This window comes from Ziziphus jujuba, chromosome 4 (genome assembly GCF_031755915.1).
Source record: "Ziziphus jujuba cultivar Dongzao chromosome 4, ASM3175591v1".
Classification (NCBI taxonomy): Eukaryota; Viridiplantae; Streptophyta; class Magnoliopsida; order Rosales; family Rhamnaceae; genus Ziziphus; species Ziziphus jujuba.
In genome coordinates, this window is record NC_083382.1 from 31,616,829 (window position 1) to 31,636,819 (window position 19,991).

The following is a 19,991-nucleotide window of genomic DNA, read 5'->3' on the forward strand; positions in this document are numbered from 1 at the left end:
TTAAAAAAGAAAAAAATAACAACTTTGTTTCTTAAAATAATTAGATTACATATGTTCATCATTTTAAAATAAAATTTGTATAATTTAAAATTGATAAAATTTCTTTGATTTATAGAATATTAAATTACCATTTATATAAATTTTAAAACAATTTTCAAATAATTAAATTGAAAGAATATTAATCACGTACACTATTTTTAACCATGCTGAATTGCTGATAAGCTTAATATAATAGCCAACCTGATTGATTTAAAGTCAAGTCATAGTCATGAAAAATGTTTTTTTGTTTTTTGTTTTTTTTTTTTATATTAAAACTCCCTGTGCCTTTCTGTATTATTTGGGTTTTTTTTGGTTTATAAAAACTTCTCTTTTAGCAAAAAGAAAAATGGGTTTTTTTTTTTTATCTCTCTAATTTTATGATTCTACATTAGAAACTTGAAAATTTTAAACCATATATACTATTCTTTTTTATTGTTCGTTATAAATTTTGAATCAACTAATTAGACTTAACGTATTTCTATGTAGGTCACAATATCCAAACTTAGTTTGAAAAATAGTAGTAGTAGTATTGTATCTTACTAAATTGTTTACCAATTTTATTTGTTGATATGGCAAATAATATGCTAATATAGTTGTGGTAGAAAAATCAATATGAATTAAATATGAAACAAATGAACACCATTCAACACATAATTGGGTGAGGTACAATTTCATATCTCTTAACATTAGTATAATCATAATAGCTTATGTTATGGTCAAAATTTGAGTGAAATTAAATAAGATCCAAAATGGTGAAATTAAACTTAAGAATTCAAGAATAAAAGAAAAAGAATTAAAATAAATTTTTCTATTGATAAATACCATACACACATTTTACACTCTCTCATCTAAAGCTCTCATATCCATTATAAGTTTTCTTTTTTCAATCAAATTTTTTTCCATTTATAAACCAAGCATTTAACACAGTACCCTAAATATGTATATATATATATATATATATATATATATGTAAATGAGGGAAGTGATTATTTATTACAGATAATTAGATCATGACTTCCTCGTTACATGGAAGTGGAAATGGCTCTGCCATTATGTGAAGCAAGGGAAAGTAACTTTCTTGTGCATGGAGGTGATCAATATGACATTAACTTCCCTAAACTTCCTTTTATCTAGGAAATCAACTATACGACAATTTTGACCTTCTATTCCATCAACATTATGTATCCATATCTTTGATGTTTAACTTGATCTTCGAAACTAGCCATTTGTGATTTCCTTCAAATTATAAACATTCTTTATTGACAAGCGTTCATTGGTTTAGCATGGAGCTAAGCGCCTTGCTTAAATTTACAAATTATCGCCTTATTAAAACCATCAAACTGATCCTTGCTGCATGCTGAAGGAGTCATTTCACCTTGCTAAGTTTATTGAGTCAATCATCCTGCTAAATGTAGGAAATCACCTTACTCTTTATTCTTGTACTAGGACGATTTCACCCCTAACAACTTGTATATTATCAATAATTACAATATAACGATCACTGACTCATGATTTTAGCATATTGTCGTATTAGCTCCCTTTAAATGGTACTTTTTATGCGCTCTCTATGCATCATTATATTAAAATACTTGTATATTTAAATTTAAATGGCAATCACATATTTTAGCCTTGAGTACTAGGTAACGATTTTGTAATTAAGTGATACACATGTAAATATATCTTGCCATTAAATTTATTGAGTCAGCAAGAGTTATTGAGACCACATATAATTGATTGCAAAAGTTGAAAAAAACATATTCTATTATATTTAAAGTAAAATGTTTTGCAACTTTTCTAATCTGAAAAAAAAACAAAATTATGTTGATGTACTTTATAACAACTTTATGACTAAGGAAACAAAAAGGAGCTCCGAGCTCGGGAATGGGATATATGGATGATCAATACTTACCACCCATCCTCCAAAAAGCCTGACCTTGATTCAGTCCACGTGATTAAAATTTTATAAAAAAAATATAAAACAAACAAACAAACTAAAAACAGAGAGCTTGGGAAACCTCTCATAACTTTTACCTCCATTTCCAAGTCTGTATATCTCTTTCCCTCCCTTTTCCCATTGCATTTAACATTTCCTCCTCCTGTTTTTCCATTCAACTAGGCCATGCCCTTTACCTTAATATTGCCATTTTGATAAGGCTCCCTAAACTTTTGGTCCTCTAGACTTCTCAAATCACTTAAGTGTATTTGGCCAAGATTATAAGCCGAGAGACAATGAGACGTAGAAGATCATCAGTACGAGTTGTTATCTGCTTCGTTTTCTTGCTCTTGGAAGGTGTATTATTTAAACGTGCTACATCGAATTCGCAGGCTTCTTCTAGCTCAGAAGGTGTGTTTTTCAAGACATGGAGAGGCAGCAATAGCGGTTACAGTAATGGGATGGGCAAGAACATGGGGCAGACGAGGTTTTCCAGCCATGGATTCAGATTACGAGGCAACCATGTTGCTGAAGAACAGAAGAGAATCACACCCAATGGAGCCAACCCACTTCATAACCGGTGAGTCAGATTGTTCAATGTCAGCTGGCCTTACTGTTTTTTCTGGTTTTGACTTTCCAGAGCCAGAAATATAGCTCTGACCACTAAAACTTGAGCCATTTTCTCTTATGCCTAGCTAGATTTTAGCATAATTATGAAGTATATATATCTTTGTTTGTGGTAATTCCAATCTTAAAATGCTTGGTGCTGGTCATCAGGAATTAATGGCAGTTTTTGCTCTGTATTTTACTTCAAAGTTATGATCAGTGTGGGTTTATGTATTTGCCTTAATTTCCAAATTATGACTCCAAGTGATCTCAGTTTGGGGTGAGAAATTCAATATGAGAAAGGGAAAAAAAACAATTAAAAATGACTGAATAGTAAAATGTTCATCTTACATTTATGCTCGCATGGCCAATCTGAAAAGCAAGGAAGATATTACACTGCCAAAAAGCAAACAAATTCTAATGACTTGTCATCTTCAGTTATATGGGGGCAATTTGATTAGTGAAATCGAAGAAAACGACGTCAAACAACAAAAAGCCAATGAAAACTTCAAAAAAAAGCTACTTCTTTTGCTCTGTTCATTCACAAAACAACAAAAAGCAACCGCACTTTTACCTACTATTCAAAATGCAAACAGCAGAGGGATCTCCTTTCCCAACAGTGAATGTGTATATACACTCATATATAGATTCTGTAGCCGCCAGCAAAGAGGATTGCGACGCTACCCCACAACAATGCAATAATGCTCACAACATTCTTGTTGCGCTGCTGAGACCTGGCCTGATCTAATAGGCTGCGAACTAGTTGTTTTTATGATAAAGCAGGGGAAAAAAAAAAAGTGAGAGAGTTTTGGTTATGCATGTAAAGAAAGGTTTGGCTTCCAGCTTTTGGTATATATAAATAAATGAGCTTGGAAATTTATGTAAATAAAGCTGTAATTACAGGACTAACTTTGATCCTTGAGCTGACAAAGAAGTTATAAAACCCAAAAAAATTATTTTGGGGACTCCTTTTCTTGTCCAAATTCCATATAAAGGATAGAAGGACATTGAAGAGTCAGTTTTTACGGATGGGGACAAGAGAATTCAGCAACAAAATGGGCTTTCAAATTTTTGTTTGAATTGCTTTGGGTGCTTGAAAATACTCATCATGTGGGCCTCTTGTCTGTTACTTATCAATCTTACCAGAGATTCTTGTGTTTGTGCAAGTAAAATTTATAAAATAAGAAATTAAAATTGCAGAGCAACTTTGAGGCATGTGAGGCTGATGAGATAAGTCTTTTTTTAATCTATTTTGCTTGTGGATGTAGATGTTAGCTTATGAACTCTTACATATTATTTTTAGTCAGTACGATCGACCACGACTTTTATGAAAAAAGTTTACGAAAAAAAGGACTTTAATGAAAAAAAATCCACCAAAAAATAAAAAGAAAAAAAGGGACTTCTGCCAAAATAAAAACAAATAAAGTTTCTAAATAAAATAACGAGATGGCCACCTAACTTGATTTCCCCCATATATTTGTTTTGTCGTATTTTCAGGTACCATATAGATTCTTCTTCTATTTAAATTTAATTTTCTTTTCATTACTCTCTGTCATGCATATTCAATTTGAACGTAAATAGTTTTTTTTTTTTTTTTTGAGGCTGAACGTAAATAGTTAGTCAGTGACATAATTGAACAAATTCATATAATTTATAAACAAATATATAATAGTCTTTCCTTCATGCGGAAACAAAAAAAAAAAAAAAAAAAAAAAAACTATTGGGAATTCGTCCAAAAAGCATTCATATGTAGTGAGGCGTGTAATTGACTAAAATATATAGTCTTTTTACCATCCATGTAATTTCGCGGGATTTAATCAGAACTTTTAACTATATGTTATTTGATGCCAAATATATTAACATTGGCATGATAAACTATATACATATATAAATATATATTGAGAATTAGATTTATATAAATCAATCTAATAAATTTAATATGAAATATTCCTTTATGATATAATTTAAAAATTAATTAATAATTTAATATTAAATTTCAAATCATATTTAAATTATATATAAGAAAAATAAATTTTATAGAAATTAGATAAACTATAAATATATTTTTAAATTTCGTTAATAAAAAAATTTGATAAAACCATCGAACCATCGTGACCGACTTACATAAGGCTGGTTCATTTCGGACCCAAGCCGTTAAAGAAGCCAAACTTGGACACGATCTCATCTCCATATTAGGCCCAATAAAATTACTTTTAACCGAACCCGAAACCCCGAGATGTTTGTTTTCTAGCGCAAAACCCAATTTCCGTTGCCGCGTACCGAATCCCGGGCTACCTCGCCGTTAAACCCTAAACCCTGAAACAGACCTCGTTTTGCAGTTCCTTGTCATTTTCTCTCAGTGGCTCATATATTTTACACCATAATTCCATGGCGTCGTCCATGGGGAGCCGGGTTAACCCACTCCTCAACACCCTCCCTCATTACCTCACATGGCGGGCTTTAGGCTTCCGTACCATTTGCAGCGGCCGCCTAGGCTTTGCTCCTCAGTCGGAGCAGCAGCTAGTTTCCGAATCCCCTGTCGCCGGAACCAAAGTCCTCGAGACTTTCAGAGAAGAATTCGAGATTGGATCGCGATTAATTACGCTCGAAACGGGCAAGATTGCTCGCTTCGCTAACGGTGCCGTGGTTTTGGGCATGGAGGAGACTAAAGTCTTGTCCACCGTTGCCTCAGCTAAAGGAGACGCTGCTCGCGATTTCTTACCCCTTACCGTATGTTTTATGCGCTTGTTTGGCTGTTAAGCTTGAAAGATTTGAAATGTTGTCTGTTCAAGTAATTTTTTTCAATGACCGTTGAAGCATCTGGTTGAATAGTATAAATATATTTGGGTTTGAAGTTGCACAATCTGAATTGAAGGGGCAGTCATGGTGTGCATATGAAACCTTAACAACCGTATGAAACATGGCAAATATTCTAGTTGAGCTGTTCTTTCTGCAAATAACGGAGAGTCAGTACCAGGGAAAAGTTTCATTCTGTTTGATAATATGACACTATTCTAAGAATCTATTTCCGATAATCATCACTATTTATTGTCACTATTGGATGCATATTGTAAGATTCAATCTCTTTAAGGTGTTTTACACAGCCTCATGTGAAAATTCAATAAGGTTCACAAAATGATGAAAATATAGATCCATTGTAATAATATATATCTATTACTATAGCATTGTCTGTATTTTCATATCATTTTGTGGTTATCGATTTTTTGCTTTTTATAAGGTTGATTATCAAGAGAAACAATTTGCTCAAGGGACTATTCCACACACATTCATGCGGAGGGAGGGTGCTCCAAAAGAACGTGAGCTCTTATGTGGTCGCCTTATTGATCGACCAATTCGTCCACTTTTTCCTGCAGGATTTTTCCATGAAGTTCAGGTACATTGTTGTTTGGGTTATTTATTGTATCCTTTTGTGAAATTGTTTTCCTAATTTTCATAATTAGTATTCCTTCTATAGGTAATGGCAAGTGTGCTTTCTTCTGATGGAAAACAAGATCCAGATGTAATGGCAACTAACGCGACATCTGCTGCTCTTATGCTATCAGATATTCCATGGGGTGGCCCAATTGGAATGATACGTATAGGGAGAATCTCTGGTCGGTTTATTGTCAATCCAACTATGGATGAGGTTTGATCAACATCAGTTGTTCTCTAGCTTTTAATTTTCTTTATTAACATATTCTTTCATCTGTAAGCATTGTTTTCTTACTCAATTGTATTTTGTCTGGTATGTACAGCTTAGCTTAAGTGATCTAAACTTAGTGTATGCCTGCACAAAGGACAAAACATTAATGATTGATGTGCAAGCTCGTGAGATATCAGAGAAAGATCTTGAAGCTGGTCTAAGATTGGCTCATCCTGAGGTGAGTCATGAAACTTGTATCTTTTTGCCAAGTCTCTTTCTTTATGGAATCCTTCTTAGATGCTGGGTGTGATCATACAGGCAGTGAAATATCTGGAACCTCAAATGAGATTGGCTGCGAAAGTGGGTAAACATAAGAAGGAATACAAATTGTCAATGGTGTCTGATAGAACAATTGAGAAAGTTCACAAGTTGGCAGCAGCTCCTATAGAAACTGTTTTCACTGATCCTACATATGGCAAGGTGCATTCCCAAATGAGATTCTGTGATCGTTATTTCTTCTGTCTAAGTTTCTTTTTTTAACTTTCATATTGTGGTGCAATTTTATCCAGTTTGAACGTGGAGAGGCTCTAGATAAAATTGCACAAGATGTTAAAAGAGAGCTTGAAGAAGAATGTGATGAAGAGAGCTTAAAAGTTTTGTCAAAGGCAGTAGACACAGTGAGGAAAGAGGTAGCTGTGCCAAGAACGCACTCTTAATATTTTAATTCTTTTTGACATTTGAAGCTCTTATATGGTTTTGAATATCGTGAAGTATCTTCTAAATTTATTCATTTTTTCTAAATTTTTTTGAAAAGTTCCGTGATGACAGATCTCTTTATGACTTTTGTTTAGGTGCTAATAGCTTAATTTAAAGTTCATGCTATGGCTATTAATATTGATGATTTATTGTTGGTTGTAGTCCTTGTCTTCAGCCACCTATCCTGATGATTTATGGTTACTATCATTTCATTATAGGGATATGGCATTTGGAAAATAGAGTATGGGAGATCCATAATTTAATAGTAGGCAGTTTGAATTTCTAGAAACTTTCAGTCTCTTTAATCTTTGATTTATCTTTTTCTCCATTTAATTTTATCCTGGTTTTCACATGCTTTATAGTTGGCAATTCCTTAAGTTATGTCAAAATATCAGGTTGTCCGTAAAAGGATTATTAGAGAAGGATTGAGAGTTGATGGGAGGCGTCTTGATGAAGTCAGGCCTTTGTATTGTGAAGCTGGTAATTTACCGATGTTACACGGATCATCACTCTTTTCTCGTGGAGATACACAGGTCAGCATACATTCGGACTACTGAAATCTCAGAGTTTTTGATTCACTTCTATGCTGGAAGCAAAATTGATGTTATAACCTATATATAGGTGCTTTGTACTGTAACACTTGGGGCACCTGGTGAGGCTCAACGTTTGGAATCCCTTGTTGGTCCCTCAATAAAACGTTTCATGCTTCATTACAGTTTTCCACCATTCTGTATTAATGAAGTTGGTAAACGAGCTGGCCTGAACAGGCGTGAAGTTGGGCATGGTAATCATTTTCCACTTATCATGTTGATATATGATACAGATAAACTCTGAATGGTAATGTTATTAAAATGGATTGTGGAATATTATTGACATAATAATTTTTTTGTTAAAAATGTTAGAAAAGTAAAATAAATTGTTATTTGTAAAATGAATAGTGGTTTTTTTCTCCATGTACAGGAACTCTAGCAGAGAAAGCTCTGCTTGGTGTTTTACCACCTGAAGATGACTTTCCATATACAGTCCGCGTCAATTCTGAAGTCATGGCATCTGATGGTTCAACATCAATGGCAACTGTATGTGGAGGTATCTTTACAGTTTACAGCTCCTGTGTAGTTCATTCTTCTTCTTCCTCTTTTTGGGTTGCTTTTACTTGTAAATTGTCTTCTGGTCAATAATGTATTTTAAAAGTTAATGGAGGCACACAAAATGAAGCGTGTGTTGGCAGAAGAGTCGAGGCTGTTTTGGCATGCAGCTTCAAGTCTGCCTTTGTAATACCCAAAGGTAAAGAAAGAGAATGAGAAGAAGAGAAATTAAGCTGTGCCTGAGGAATTGTTGTTTTCCGATGTGTGCTGGCCGCCAAGAAAGTGTTGCCGCCTCTTGGTTTCCGTTGGCCGAAAACAGGTGAGAAGAAAATGTGACTTTTAAATCTTTCCTTTTCTTACTTTCCTGTCAACCCTTTTTTTTTTTTTTTTTTTTTTTCCTTTAAATTATTATTATTATTATTATTATTATTATCATTTTAGTTCCTTTTGATTTCCATACACTTTCTTTTCTATTAGTAAAAAATAGTGAAGGTTATATTTATTTATTTATTTTCCTTAACACGTAAGCTGTATTTCCTTTTCTTTTACTTTTTTAATTTCAACACACTTACTTTTGTACAATCAATTTCCAACTTCTTTTACCTTATTTTTTTGGTAATTATTATTTATTTTCTTTTATTAATTCTACTTCTCTATATCTTTTGCTAATCTTATTATTTTTTGTTCCTTTTATCATGCAGTGGTGTGGTGGCGGAGATATTTGATAGAAGAGACTGGAAGACTAGATGGGGAAAAAACTAAACATAATGAGAAATTTCTAAAACTGGCAACCAACTCATTTTACTACGATTTCTTTTGCCCTTTTCGTTAGTTTTTTGCTAGTTTTTTTTTATTATTGTGAAAAGAATTAGGGGTTATGCCTCATGAATTAGGCCTCATCACCAGGTCACTACATTAAGGTTTTTAAGAGCTAAGGATGCACATTGAGTATTTTTGTGGTCTATAATTATTTTATGAATTCAGGTTCATTTCACATCTTTGCTTTGATCATGACATGCATCTGCTTTTGACTTCTGATTTTGATTTACGAATGATTTGAGGTTACAAGTTAAAAGTGTTCATTGTATGCGATAAATAAGTATGTTCTCCTCCATAGGCAGTATGGCTTTGATGGATGCTGGCATTCCACTGCGTGAGCATGTGGCTGGTGTCTCTGTGGGTCTTGTTACTGAAGTTGATCCATTGACTGGCACAATAAAGGACTACCGCATATTGACTGATATTCTGGTGAGTTTTTTAGTTGTCTTATATTGCTTGTTAAATGGTGGCTTTCTGAGAGATGCTGTTGGCTGCTGTTTTGTTTTTAATATATTTTTTTGAAGTCTTAGGAAAAAAATAGAAACTCCACTTTTATTGAAAGTAAATAAACTATAGTTTCTCCCAAGTTATATCAAGACATTAATTAGTTCTTTTCAAAATAAATACTTGCACACTTTTGTGCATGTAGATAATAATTGCAATTCTTTTTTTGCAGACTTTTAAAAGTAATTTTCTGTTGTTTTTAAATTCCAGCTGTTATGATCATTCCTATAAGTTTATACTATACGTATTTTCATAGTTACTTTAGAAAGATATTCAATTTTACTAGGGCCTGGAAGATCACTTGGGAGACATGGACTTCAAAATTGCTGGCACCCGAAAAGGAGTTACAGCAATTCAGTTGGATATAAAACCAGCTGGAATTCCTTTAGATATTATTTGTGAGAGCTTGGAGCCTGCTCTTAGAGGTCGTATTCAAATCCTTGACCATATGGAGAGAGAGATCAATGCACCACGTACTCGTGATGATGGGAGTTCTCCTCAATTAGGTTCAATTTTCAATTTCTGTTCAGCTTTTCGTTTTACCTTATGAATGGTGTATGTGTTGAGCTTTATTTTTATGTTTGATGATGTAGCTACCTTAAAGTACAGCAATGATGCCCTTCGTCGCTTGCTGGGACCTCTTGGTGCTTTAAAGAGAAAAATTGAAGAGGAAACGGGTACTTTCAACTCTGCAAATGCTTTTTACATTCTTTTGCCAATTAAAAAGCCCCTGCCAATGATAGATAATGTTTGGGGATCTGGATGATTACTATCTTTTTGCAATGTGGGTATTCCATTGGGAAGTAAATTCATCTTAAATATACAAGTTATTTATTTATTTATTTATTTTTTTGGTTTTATTTTGGTAATCTCACAAAAAGGTTTTAATATGTAATCTCTATGTTTGAAAAAATGGCTTTGAGTGTAAGATGCCTTAAATCTGTTTGCCTATTACATGTATTCTATTTGAAACCATGCAAGGTTTGGTATTCTTATGCAGCTATTTTCGCATGTTTATTTATGTCCTTAATTACTCATAATGATTGAATACTGGTACTATTCCAAATATCGGGAAAATTATTTGGCCATTTTGAATTTTTGATATAAACTATGAGCTTGAAGATTTCAAAATGTACATGCATTGGTAAAAAAAACTGTTTCATGCTTTTGACATTATTGATTTTTAACTCAGGTGCACGTATCTCAGTGAGTGATGGGACACTTACTATACTTGCTAAGACACAGCCTGTAATGGACAAAGTACTAGAAAAGGTATTTATACCACTCGTTTGATAAGTTATTTTTCGATTTAGCATTTCAAAGTGATTAGAAGCTCAAATCTGAAGATCTGCCACAGAATTGGGATGCTTCTAAAGAAATAAAATATGCTTCAGAATATTAAAATATCCCTTCTTAAGACTCTTAATAAACAGGTGGGGAAAGGGGAAGTAAGAAGGAAATAGACAATGAGTATTAGCATGCTTACCACCTATAAGGAGAGGGAGAGTCAAAATCATGCTTCAGAAGCTTTCTAATGTTTAATGACCCCTGTTGTTTTTAAATTAATACAACAGCTGAAAACATTTTAAGATAATGATGGCACTGAACAACTTTTTCTGGAAAAAAACCGCAAGGCTTGAATTGAACCTTTTGCTTTATTTAGCAGTTAGGAAGGAAACAGAAAAAGTTGACTTTACCAATGAGAAAAAAATTTCTTTTTCAATATCACTAATTTTGGCAAAACAACATAATTATGAAAATTCAGTTATTTGATGACTAATTGGTTATAAATTTGGAACCGAACAGTTTAGAGAATGGAGAAATTTTATTGTGGAATGCTAATAGTATGGATTGAAGGTGATAATTATTATGACAATGATTTGAATATTTCTTATGCCTTGTTAGAGGAAGGATATATTTTCATCTGCAATTTGCTATGCTGAAGTGATTTCATATATTCATTCTGCCCTCAGATTGATTTTATACTTGGACGTGAGATTGAAATTGGAGGGATCTATAAAGGCGTGGTCACTTCAATCAAAGAATATGGGGCATTTGTAGAGTTTAATGGTGGCCAACAAGGTCTTCTACACATATCTGAGTTGTCACATGAACCGGTTTGTAAAAAAAGATGGTGACAATGTTACTTCAGAGAATTCCCAATTGCTTTTTCTGGCCCTCTACTTATTGTTTGTTCACTGATTCATGTTTTGTTTTTTCTTTTGAAGGAAAATCAAGTTTAATATTTTTATACTTTGAAAACTGCTCTGTATTGGAATGGTGCTGGTAATTTTGAACATAATCGACTTTGAAATCGGCTGGCAACTAATCTGAAATACATGCTTTGAAAATAATTTGATCTTAAGAATGTGTGGTGAACATAAATAAGGTTTAATTTCTTTGTCAATGTGTTGCATCTGGTCAAGGCAATACAAATATTGGACATTGTGAACTAATCTATACACATGGTTATCTTCTCAAGTCACCTTTATTTGAACCTTTGACATTCTAGGATTTCACCATATTATTTTTTATTTCTTTCCCATACATATTTATTTATTTATTTATCAAAAAAATAAATTGGACAAACTGAGACTGAAGCATGCTTACATCAATTGGTGTCAAGATAAGATATAATTAAAATACTTCAAAGCATTCAGTAAGAGGATGGGAGTCCTGTTGTTGAGTGCAAAATGTGTGAGCAGTATTTTTGTGAAAATTTCTGAACAATCAAAATACATCCTTTCAGATCTCTGTGTGCAATATTTATTTTGATTGAGAAGGTGTACAGTGTTGTGTTTACAATTGAATACTCCAATTTTTGTTTGAAAGTGTTATAAAGCCTTTCTTTTAGCTTGGATTATCTTATTATCTACTTGCTTCTAGTCGTAGTATGTCTTAGTGCACTTTAGAAACATGAATGTAGAAGGATTAGATTTTACTGAATATATCTTCATATGGCAACTTATCTCATTTTATCAAGGAAGTTGTATCCGCTTTAGTGAATTTTTTCTTAATATTATTCATAATTTCGTCTTCCTTGATACTGAAGATTTCTTTCATCAGGTTACCCGTGTTTCAGATGTGTTGTCTGTTGGCCAGCAGCTTTCCCTGATGTGCATAGGCCAAGATGTTCGTGGTAACATTAAATTATCCCTTAAAGCAACTGTATCACAACGTCAATCTGAGACGAATGATGTGGTTGAAGGATCTGCCCCATCCATGAAAGAAGCACCTAAGTATTGGGCATCAGCTGAAAATGTAGTTAATGAACAAGAGGGGGGGAATGCTACTTCAGAGGAATTATCTGTGAAAAATTATGAAGTTGGTAGAGCAAAGCCTTCTACTTCCTCTATACCATCAATTCTAATTCGCAGTGCTGCAGAGTGTGAGGAGGAGGAAAAATCTGCTGGTTTGATTCAACATTCTAGAAGCACTTCTCTAGGCTCTGGTGATTCTAAAGCAGATCACAAGTCAAAAACCCTCTCACAAAAGTCTCAGAAATTTTTGGATACTGAAGTTGAGGATCATGTAACTGCAAAAAGTCTGAAGCTAGGTACGAAGGTTACTGCCAAGGTTTATCAAATTCGTGCTCGTGGATTGGTTCTTGATTTAGGTGGAGGACTTCGTGGCATGTATCGGTTTGAGGTATGTGTCATCTTCTTGTTTTATGCTACCGTAGGCTATATGCTCCTCTGTTTGATCATATAGTTTTTTAGCAAATGAGGTGTTTTCTAAATGTGTCTTGTGTTGCCATGCAGAAAAATGGCAAGAAGGACTACGAGATAGGTGATGAATTAAGAGTTGAGTGTTCCAGTTTTACTAGCAAGGGTATTCCAGTAATGTCCTCCTTGATGGATGATGAATAGCGTTGTTTTGACTGTATATACAAAGCTTGTCCTAAGATTTGGCGGCTTTTGGAACCTTGCCACAGCCCTGCTAATTATATATTCTAATATCAGGAACTGTCTTGCAGCAGTTCGAGCTGTATACTTTTGGGCCCTCGGAACCATGCCAAAGCCTTGCTAATCATACATTCTAATATCAGGAAATGTGTCTTGCAGCAGTTCGAGCTGTATGCTTTTGCTGTCAGTTTTGTCTAGTGGCAGATATGCTTTTTGTAATTTTATTTATTTATTTATTTTTCCCTTTATTTGTCTAGGAAATTTTGCTTTCTAATTTATCATTGATGATATGTTATGCCCGTGTCCCTTGTGTTTTTAAGGGACTAAAAAGATTCGTGTATCTCAAGAAAAATAAGAATTTTGTTAGCGATGATTTTTTTTTTTTTTTTTTCCCCAACAAATCGAAGATGGTCTGGTTTGAATAGAAAGCCTTTGGTTGGAGTGGTTATGCTCGTTAATTTTGATTATTTCTGTTTCTTTGAAAGAATAATTCAATTTCTAGAATAAAATTAAATGACACTTTTTTAAGTTTAGAAAGTCGATGTAATGGAACACACGCGGCATTGATGCAAGAACTTGCCTAAGTTGATCTCCATACCCGGTAAATGAGAAGAAAAAATAGCCCAAGTTGACTTTGAATCCCCTCCATATAGGATATATGTAAAAACCATGTTCCCCTCCATATAGTATATATATAAAAACCATGTGCTATAATGATGCTAATCCGGAGGCTCTTTTCAACGCTTGAAGATTTTCTCACTGGATATAGTGGGTCTTTGCTGGACATTTTGTTCATGCTACTTTCCTCTATAAAGAAGAACACTTGTTTATGTAAATTTATATCTATATCTATATACTAATTTTAAATTTCCAATCGCAAAACGTGTGTAGACTATGTTAATTAAAAAAGTCATCTGAATATATATAATGATGATAAAAGACAAAAATCTTATGATTGTGAAATGTCACTCAGAGAGGAAAAGAAATTTTACAATAGAGACTACCTTGTGATACTAACGGCAGATTAAAAATTATTCAACTCAATCTAGAATTTCATAACTTAATAAACAATAGTTGCAGTAAAGATGGAGAAGAACAAGTAAAAAAAAAATACATACATATATATATATATATATATATAAATCATGATGCTTATGGACCTATGGTCAGATGTGCTTTTTACACACACACACACACACACACACACATATATATATATATATATATATATATATCATGATGCTAATGGACGTATGGTCTGATGTGCTAATGCCAAATTTGATATATCATGATAATCTAAAAGAATAATTTTTTTTTTTTAAGGTTGTTTGGTTTAATTTGATGCAATAATGATGTTCAAAAAACAAATTAATGCAATAATAACTTGATATGACAATCATCTTATCAATGTATCGGGGGGATAAAAAAAAAAAAAAAAACTTATCAATGGCACTACTCAATCACATTAAATGTTCACGTGAATTATATACCCCATCTTTTGCCTACCTTATTAATTGATATTAATTCACAAATTTTAATGTATTGATTATATACATGTCATGCATTGTATGGTTTATAACTAAGTTAAAATTCAAAGAAAAATAAATAAAAATGATGAAATTATAAGTTATTTATTTAGAACCTGTTTGATATAGTTTATATAAAAAAAGTTTTTGATTGTAAAATTTTTTAGTAAAGTTTGTGTAACATAAAAAAAAAAAAAAAAAAAACTATAGAATGTGTTTGGTCGTCAATTTAAAAAATTGCAAACCTTGTTTAATATTTTTTTAAAACTTTACGAATAAGTTCAAAGTGATTTTTTTTAAAAAAATCAAGAATTTTGACTTATTGATTTTAATATAAAAAAATTTGCTTTTTTCATCAATAAACACGCATTGATTTTTAACCAAATATATATTTTTTAATAAAAAATTTATGACAATCAATAAATACTTATAACTAAAAAGATAAACCATATCGTACACTCTTACTGACCTTTTGCCAACTGTTGGATGCAAATTTGCTTGAAGAAAGCATTCATACATTTGAAACCAACAAAACAGGAATACATGTACACGTGGCCATCGACATGACCGACAAAATAAATAATGCGATGTTTTCAAGTCCAACAAAGGGTCCCACTTAAAAATGATGTGCTCGGTGAAAAAACACTGAAAGCACAATTGTGGCGTGCACCAAAATCCAAACCTTCTAAAAACCGGTTAATGGTGACCCTTTTTTTTTTTTTTTTTTTTTTTTTTTTTTTTCAATTGGCAAAGATACACTGGAAAAAAAATATACATATATATATATATATATAAATAATAAAAAAATAATAAAATTTATTGTTTAAATACAATCTATCAAGATTTCAGGATCACAAGATCTTCATCTCACGATGTCAAGGTTTAGCTTATTTTTAAACTAATAATTGTATATAAAGCAAGCTGGCCGAAAAGAGCCGATCAAAGTCCGAAAAATAGGTACCGACCAACTGTAAAGATGAATTCAAAATACGTTGCAAGTTTTGTGTACTCTACTCTGTAGAATATGAATGCGAACTACAAAGAAGAAGAGCCGGATACGTAGTAGAAATGGTTCTGGTTTTTTTTTTTGTGGTGGGGACACCTTCACACCAACCAACATCTATATTATTATTATTCCACCGTACTCATGATTGACGATTAGTGTCAAATCTGATGGAGCTTTTCTTCGTTTATTTTCAAAACTGCAATAATTTAGATAAAAAGTAGGATTACTATGAGATTAGAAAGAAAAGTAGGACAGAAAAACTTTAGGCCTTTTTCTTTCTTTCTTTTTTTTTCTTTTTTTTTTTAAAAATTTAATCTCTGAAACAGAGACCCTCCACTATTTCGGATTATCAAACGGTCTCTCTGGCCTCCTACAAACTACACTTTCAAATATATAAGTTCTTTCCCTTTTTGCTTTCCCTTCTCACTTCTGCAAAACGAAAAAAAATCACCAAGATGATCAATCCCATGCATACCTCGATTTCACATAACAAGTCGGTCTTCTTCTTCTTCTTCGTCATCATCTTCTTCTTGTTCTCGTTTTTTTCCCCAACTGTCTCGGATCCCAGAATCTCCATAGCTGGAATGTATTGTGGCAGAGCTAGAGCTCCGGCTAAGGCAAATTTCATCCCAACTTTTGTCAAAGAAATGGAAAGTTTGTCCCAAACCATAACAGACCAACAATGGGGAACCCATTTTGTCAATACTACAATACCCATTTACGGCTTAGCCCAATGCTTCCAAGACCTCTCTCGCACAGATTGTCTCCTCTGCTACGCTGCTAGCCGTACAAAACTTCCTCGTTGCCTCCCTTCAATCTCTGCTCGCATTTACCTCGATGGGTGTTTTCTAAGATACGACAATTACAGCTTCTATAAAGAAACTACGGACACTTCTAGAGACACCGTGAATTGCAGCTCCAAATATGCGGTCCTTGATGATCAAAGTGGGAAATCGCAGTTTGTTAAAAATGTGAAATTCGTGGTGAATAATGTGACGAGTATTGCCTTGAAAAATGGTGGGTTTGGTGTGGCTGAAGTGAAGGGAGTCTATGCCTTGGCACAGTGTTGGAAAACTGTTGGCTATGTTGGTTGCAGAGCTTGCTTGGAAAAGGCAGCCGAGGCGGTCGGAAAGTGTGCTCCCAAGAGAGAAGCGAGGGCTTTGTATGCTGGGTGTTATTTGAGATATTCAACTGACAAGTTCTATAATGATAAACAAGCCTCGCGGGATTCAGATAGTAAGTTCCATTTTACTTTTTATTTTTTGCAATGTTTAGTTCGTTGGGTTTCGAATATTATAGTTTATTTTTCTGGCACTTTCTCAGTCAATACAAATCCTTAGCATTCTGAATTTATTTTCTTTCACTTACTTTTCAGGAATTTTAGGAAATACAGGATTAATAGTAGCAATTGTTCTAACCGGAACTGCATTCATAATGCTATCTCTGTTTGCTGCTTATGCTGCCTACGCAAAGCTATCAAATACTAAAGGTACAAGATTTTATTGGCTTAAAAACAGGACCGTAAAATTATTGCTTGCTTATGTCTATTTTTTTTTTTTTTTTTTTTCTGTTTTTAGGACGTGGTAATCTCGGCAAGGTTGCTTCTAGCATGAACAAGTCCAGCTTGAATTTCAAGTACGAAACACTCGAAAAGGCCACAGATTATTTCAATCCTTCAAGAAAAATTGGCCAAGGAGGAGCTGGTTCTGTATTCAAAGGAAATCTTCCAAATGGAGAAACTGTAGCTGTAAAAAGATTGGTATTCAATACTAGGCAATGGGTAGATGAGTTTTTCAACGAAGTTAATTTGATCAGTGTTATTCAGCACAAGAACCTGGTTAAACTTCTTGGCTGTAGCATTGAAGGACCTGAGAGCTTGTTGGTCTATGAGTATGTGCCCAAGAAAAGTCTCGATCAGTTTCTTTTCGGTAATATTTTTGTTTTTTATTTTTTTATTTTTTTGTTTTTTATTTTTTTTTCTTTCTCAATCCTGAATATGTTCACATTGAAGTTTTAGATCAGAATATTTAGCAACTGTACCAGATCTTTTTAAGTTTTTTGAATCCAAAACTGTGTGAATGCAAGTAAATGTCAATGGAAAAAAAAAAAAAGAAGAAGCCTAGGACACTTTTTAAACACTTTCTGTTCTAAAGTCAAGATCTTGCTCAAATTCGAAGTTGTAACTTTCTTTTTTTTCCTTTTTTTTTTTAAATTCAGAGAAGGACAAGGTTCAGATTCTGATTTGGAAGCAGAGGGTAAATATTATTGTTGGAATAGCTGAAGGGCTTGCATATCTTCATGGAGGTTGTAAAGTAAGAATAATACACAGGGATATAAAAAGCAGCAACATTCTTCTTGACGAGAACTTGAATCCAAAGATTGCAGATTTTGGCCTTGTTCGCTGTTTTTCTGCTGACAAGACTCATCTTAGCACTGGGATTGCTGGAACACTGTAAGTTAAAATAAATAAAAATTCTTTTTTTAAGCTTTAGATCACTCTTTTTCTCGTTCATTTTTGTCATGTGGTCTCGTGATGTTATTTTCTTATAAAGTTTGGTTCTCAATGCTATATAAAGCAAATTGATGTCAAATCATTCTCAATATTTGAAGCATTTCGAACTTTATAGCCTTAGTAGGTAGGGCATTTTTTTTTTTTTGGGTAGATAGGGCATTCTTTCTGTTGGACCACCTACTGGTTCCCTAAAAGCCTATTCCTGCCGAAACCCCCTTTTTGTTTTTTTGTTGGGGGGGGGGGGTTATATTATTTTGCATGATTAAACTAAAGCGGTACAATAACAATAATTTAGGGGATAATGTGAGAAATTTTAGTTCAGGTTAAAGTTAAAAACGTGTTAATAGTTCTTTTTGTTTCTCTCTATTTTTCTTTTCATTAATTTCTAATTTGCGAACTATCTTGTGAAGCAGGGGTTATATGGCTCCTGAGTATCTAATTAGAGGGCAATTGACAGAGAAAGCAGACGTATATAGCTTTGGAGTTCTAGTTCTTGAGATTGTATGTGGAAGGAGGAACAGTGCCTTTAAACAAGACTCGGGTTCCCTACTACAGATGGTAATTAGCCTCACCCATTTCTTCCCCCCAAGAAAAAAAAAAAAAAAAAAATCCTTTGTAGTCCATTTTTCTATTTGTTGACAAAATGAGAAATTTTCATTTTTGACACCAGGTTTGGAAACACTACAAGTCAAATGAATTGGCTGAAGCTGTTGACCCTTGTTTGGGAAATGATTTCCCAGCAAACGAGGCATCAAAAGTGCTTCAAATTGGGCTTTTATGCACACAAGCTTCAGTTTCTTTAAGACCATCAATGGCTGAAGTGGTGACATTGCTGACCAATAAAGAGGGAGATACACCTATTCCAAATCAACCTCCATTCTTAAATGCCAGTGTTTTAGAGCCATCCAGCTCCGTAAGATCTTACAGCACACATAGTTTAGCATCAAATGCATTTACAAAATTTGAAGCTTCTTCTTGCTCCACAGAGTTGTCTAGTGCTCGGAGTTCAAATGGTATAGTAAGGAGTGGAATGAGTCAGATTATTTCCTTTACAGATGGGCCATCAAGAAGTGAAGAATCTACCAAATAACTAAAAATTTCCAACAATTTTGAACCACACGTTGCTGTAAGTTTCGACGGATTGGCATTCGGCCAAGATTTGGACAAAGAATTGCGTGACAAAATGGGGCTCAAAGTGAGCTACTTTCCGTGGCAAAGAAAAGGAGACTGCAAAGAAGGAATGAATGGACTACAGCTAATTAACCCAAAAATTTTGATTAGGTAGATATGTGTGAGGAAGGTGGATCATCAAGGACTAATGTATCCATTACCAGAAAGATATCAGAATTTTCTGATCCCTCATTTGTGTTCGTGTCAGAATCCCATTAAATTTCAATAGTAGGTGAGGTGGTTGCCAGGACCCCCATATGGATATCTGTCCTATTCGTTCTTCCCTATGCTTTCTTTTTTTTTTTTCTTTCCTTTACTTTTTTTGGTTTCATTTTCTCATTTGAGAGTTGAAACATCATTATAAATCAATGCTTAAACCAATTACAGATTTTTTCACCTCAACTGGGTTGTTTAGGATATGTATAATGTCATTTAGATGCATGTCATAATCGAAATGTATACCTCATATTGGTGGAAGTTAATAGCT

General features: G+C 33.5%; 2 protein-coding genes across 2 annotated transcripts; both read left to right on the forward strand.

The window, feature by feature from the left end:
- The first annotated feature begins 4,749 nt into the window (after positions 1-4,749).
- On the forward strand, positions 4,750-13,673 carry LOC107415496 (polyribonucleotide nucleotidyltransferase 2, mitochondrial). Its single transcript, XM_016023838.4, has 16 exons — positions 4,750-5,308; positions 5,817-5,972; positions 6,054-6,224; positions 6,334-6,459; positions 6,540-6,701; positions 6,791-6,910; positions 7,373-7,510; positions 7,599-7,761; positions 7,938-8,063; positions 9,180-9,310; positions 9,672-9,891; positions 9,979-10,062; positions 10,578-10,657; positions 11,359-11,502; positions 12,452-13,033; positions 13,147-13,673. Exons 1-16 carry the CDS (start codon positions 4,967-4,969, stop codon positions 13,252-13,254), a joined length of 2,853 nt encoding a protein of 950 aa, XP_015879324.2. The 5' UTR covers positions 4,750-4,966; the 3' UTR covers positions 13,255-13,673.
- Positions 13,674-16,011: 2,338 nt separating this feature from the next.
- LOC107415491 (cysteine-rich receptor-like protein kinase 42) lies at positions 16,012-19,775 on the forward strand. Its single transcript, XM_016023830.4, has 6 exons — positions 16,012-17,058; positions 17,198-17,311; positions 17,400-17,750; positions 18,040-18,274; positions 18,748-18,892; positions 19,005-19,775. Exons 1-6 carry the CDS (start codon positions 16,278-16,280, stop codon positions 19,422-19,424), a joined length of 2,046 nt encoding a protein of 681 aa, XP_015879316.1. The 5' UTR covers positions 16,012-16,277; the 3' UTR covers positions 19,425-19,775.
- The last annotated feature ends 216 nt before the right edge of the window (positions 19,776-19,991 follow it).

What these genes read in the sequence shown, in the direction of transcription:
- LOC107415496 (XM_016023838.4), top strand. Translation starts at nt 4,967, where the DNA reads ATGGCGTCGTCCATGGGGAGCCGGGTTAACCCACTCCTCAACACCCTC. An exon ending in CAGGCGTGAAGTTGGGCATG is followed by an intron (nt 7,762 to 7,937) that starts GTAATCATTTTC and finishes CTCCATGTACAG; the next exon opens with GAACTCTAGCAGAGAAAGCT. An exon ending in AATGGCAACTGTATGTGGAG is followed by an intron (nt 8,064 to 9,179) that starts GTATCTTTACAG and finishes TCTCCTCCATAG; the next exon opens with GCAGTATGGCTTTGATGGAT.
- LOC107415491 (XM_016023830.4), top strand. Translation starts at nt 16,278, where the DNA reads ATGATCAATCCCATGCATACCTCGATTTCACATAACAAGTCGGTCTTC. An exon ending in AGCCTCGCGGGATTCAGATA is followed by an intron (nt 17,059 to 17,197) that starts GTAAGTTCCATT and finishes CTTACTTTTCAG; the next exon opens with GAATTTTAGGAAATACAGGA. An exon ending in AAAGCTATCAAATACTAAAG is followed by an intron (nt 17,312 to 17,399) that starts GTACAAGATTTT and finishes TTCTGTTTTTAG; the next exon opens with GACGTGGTAATCTCGGCAAG.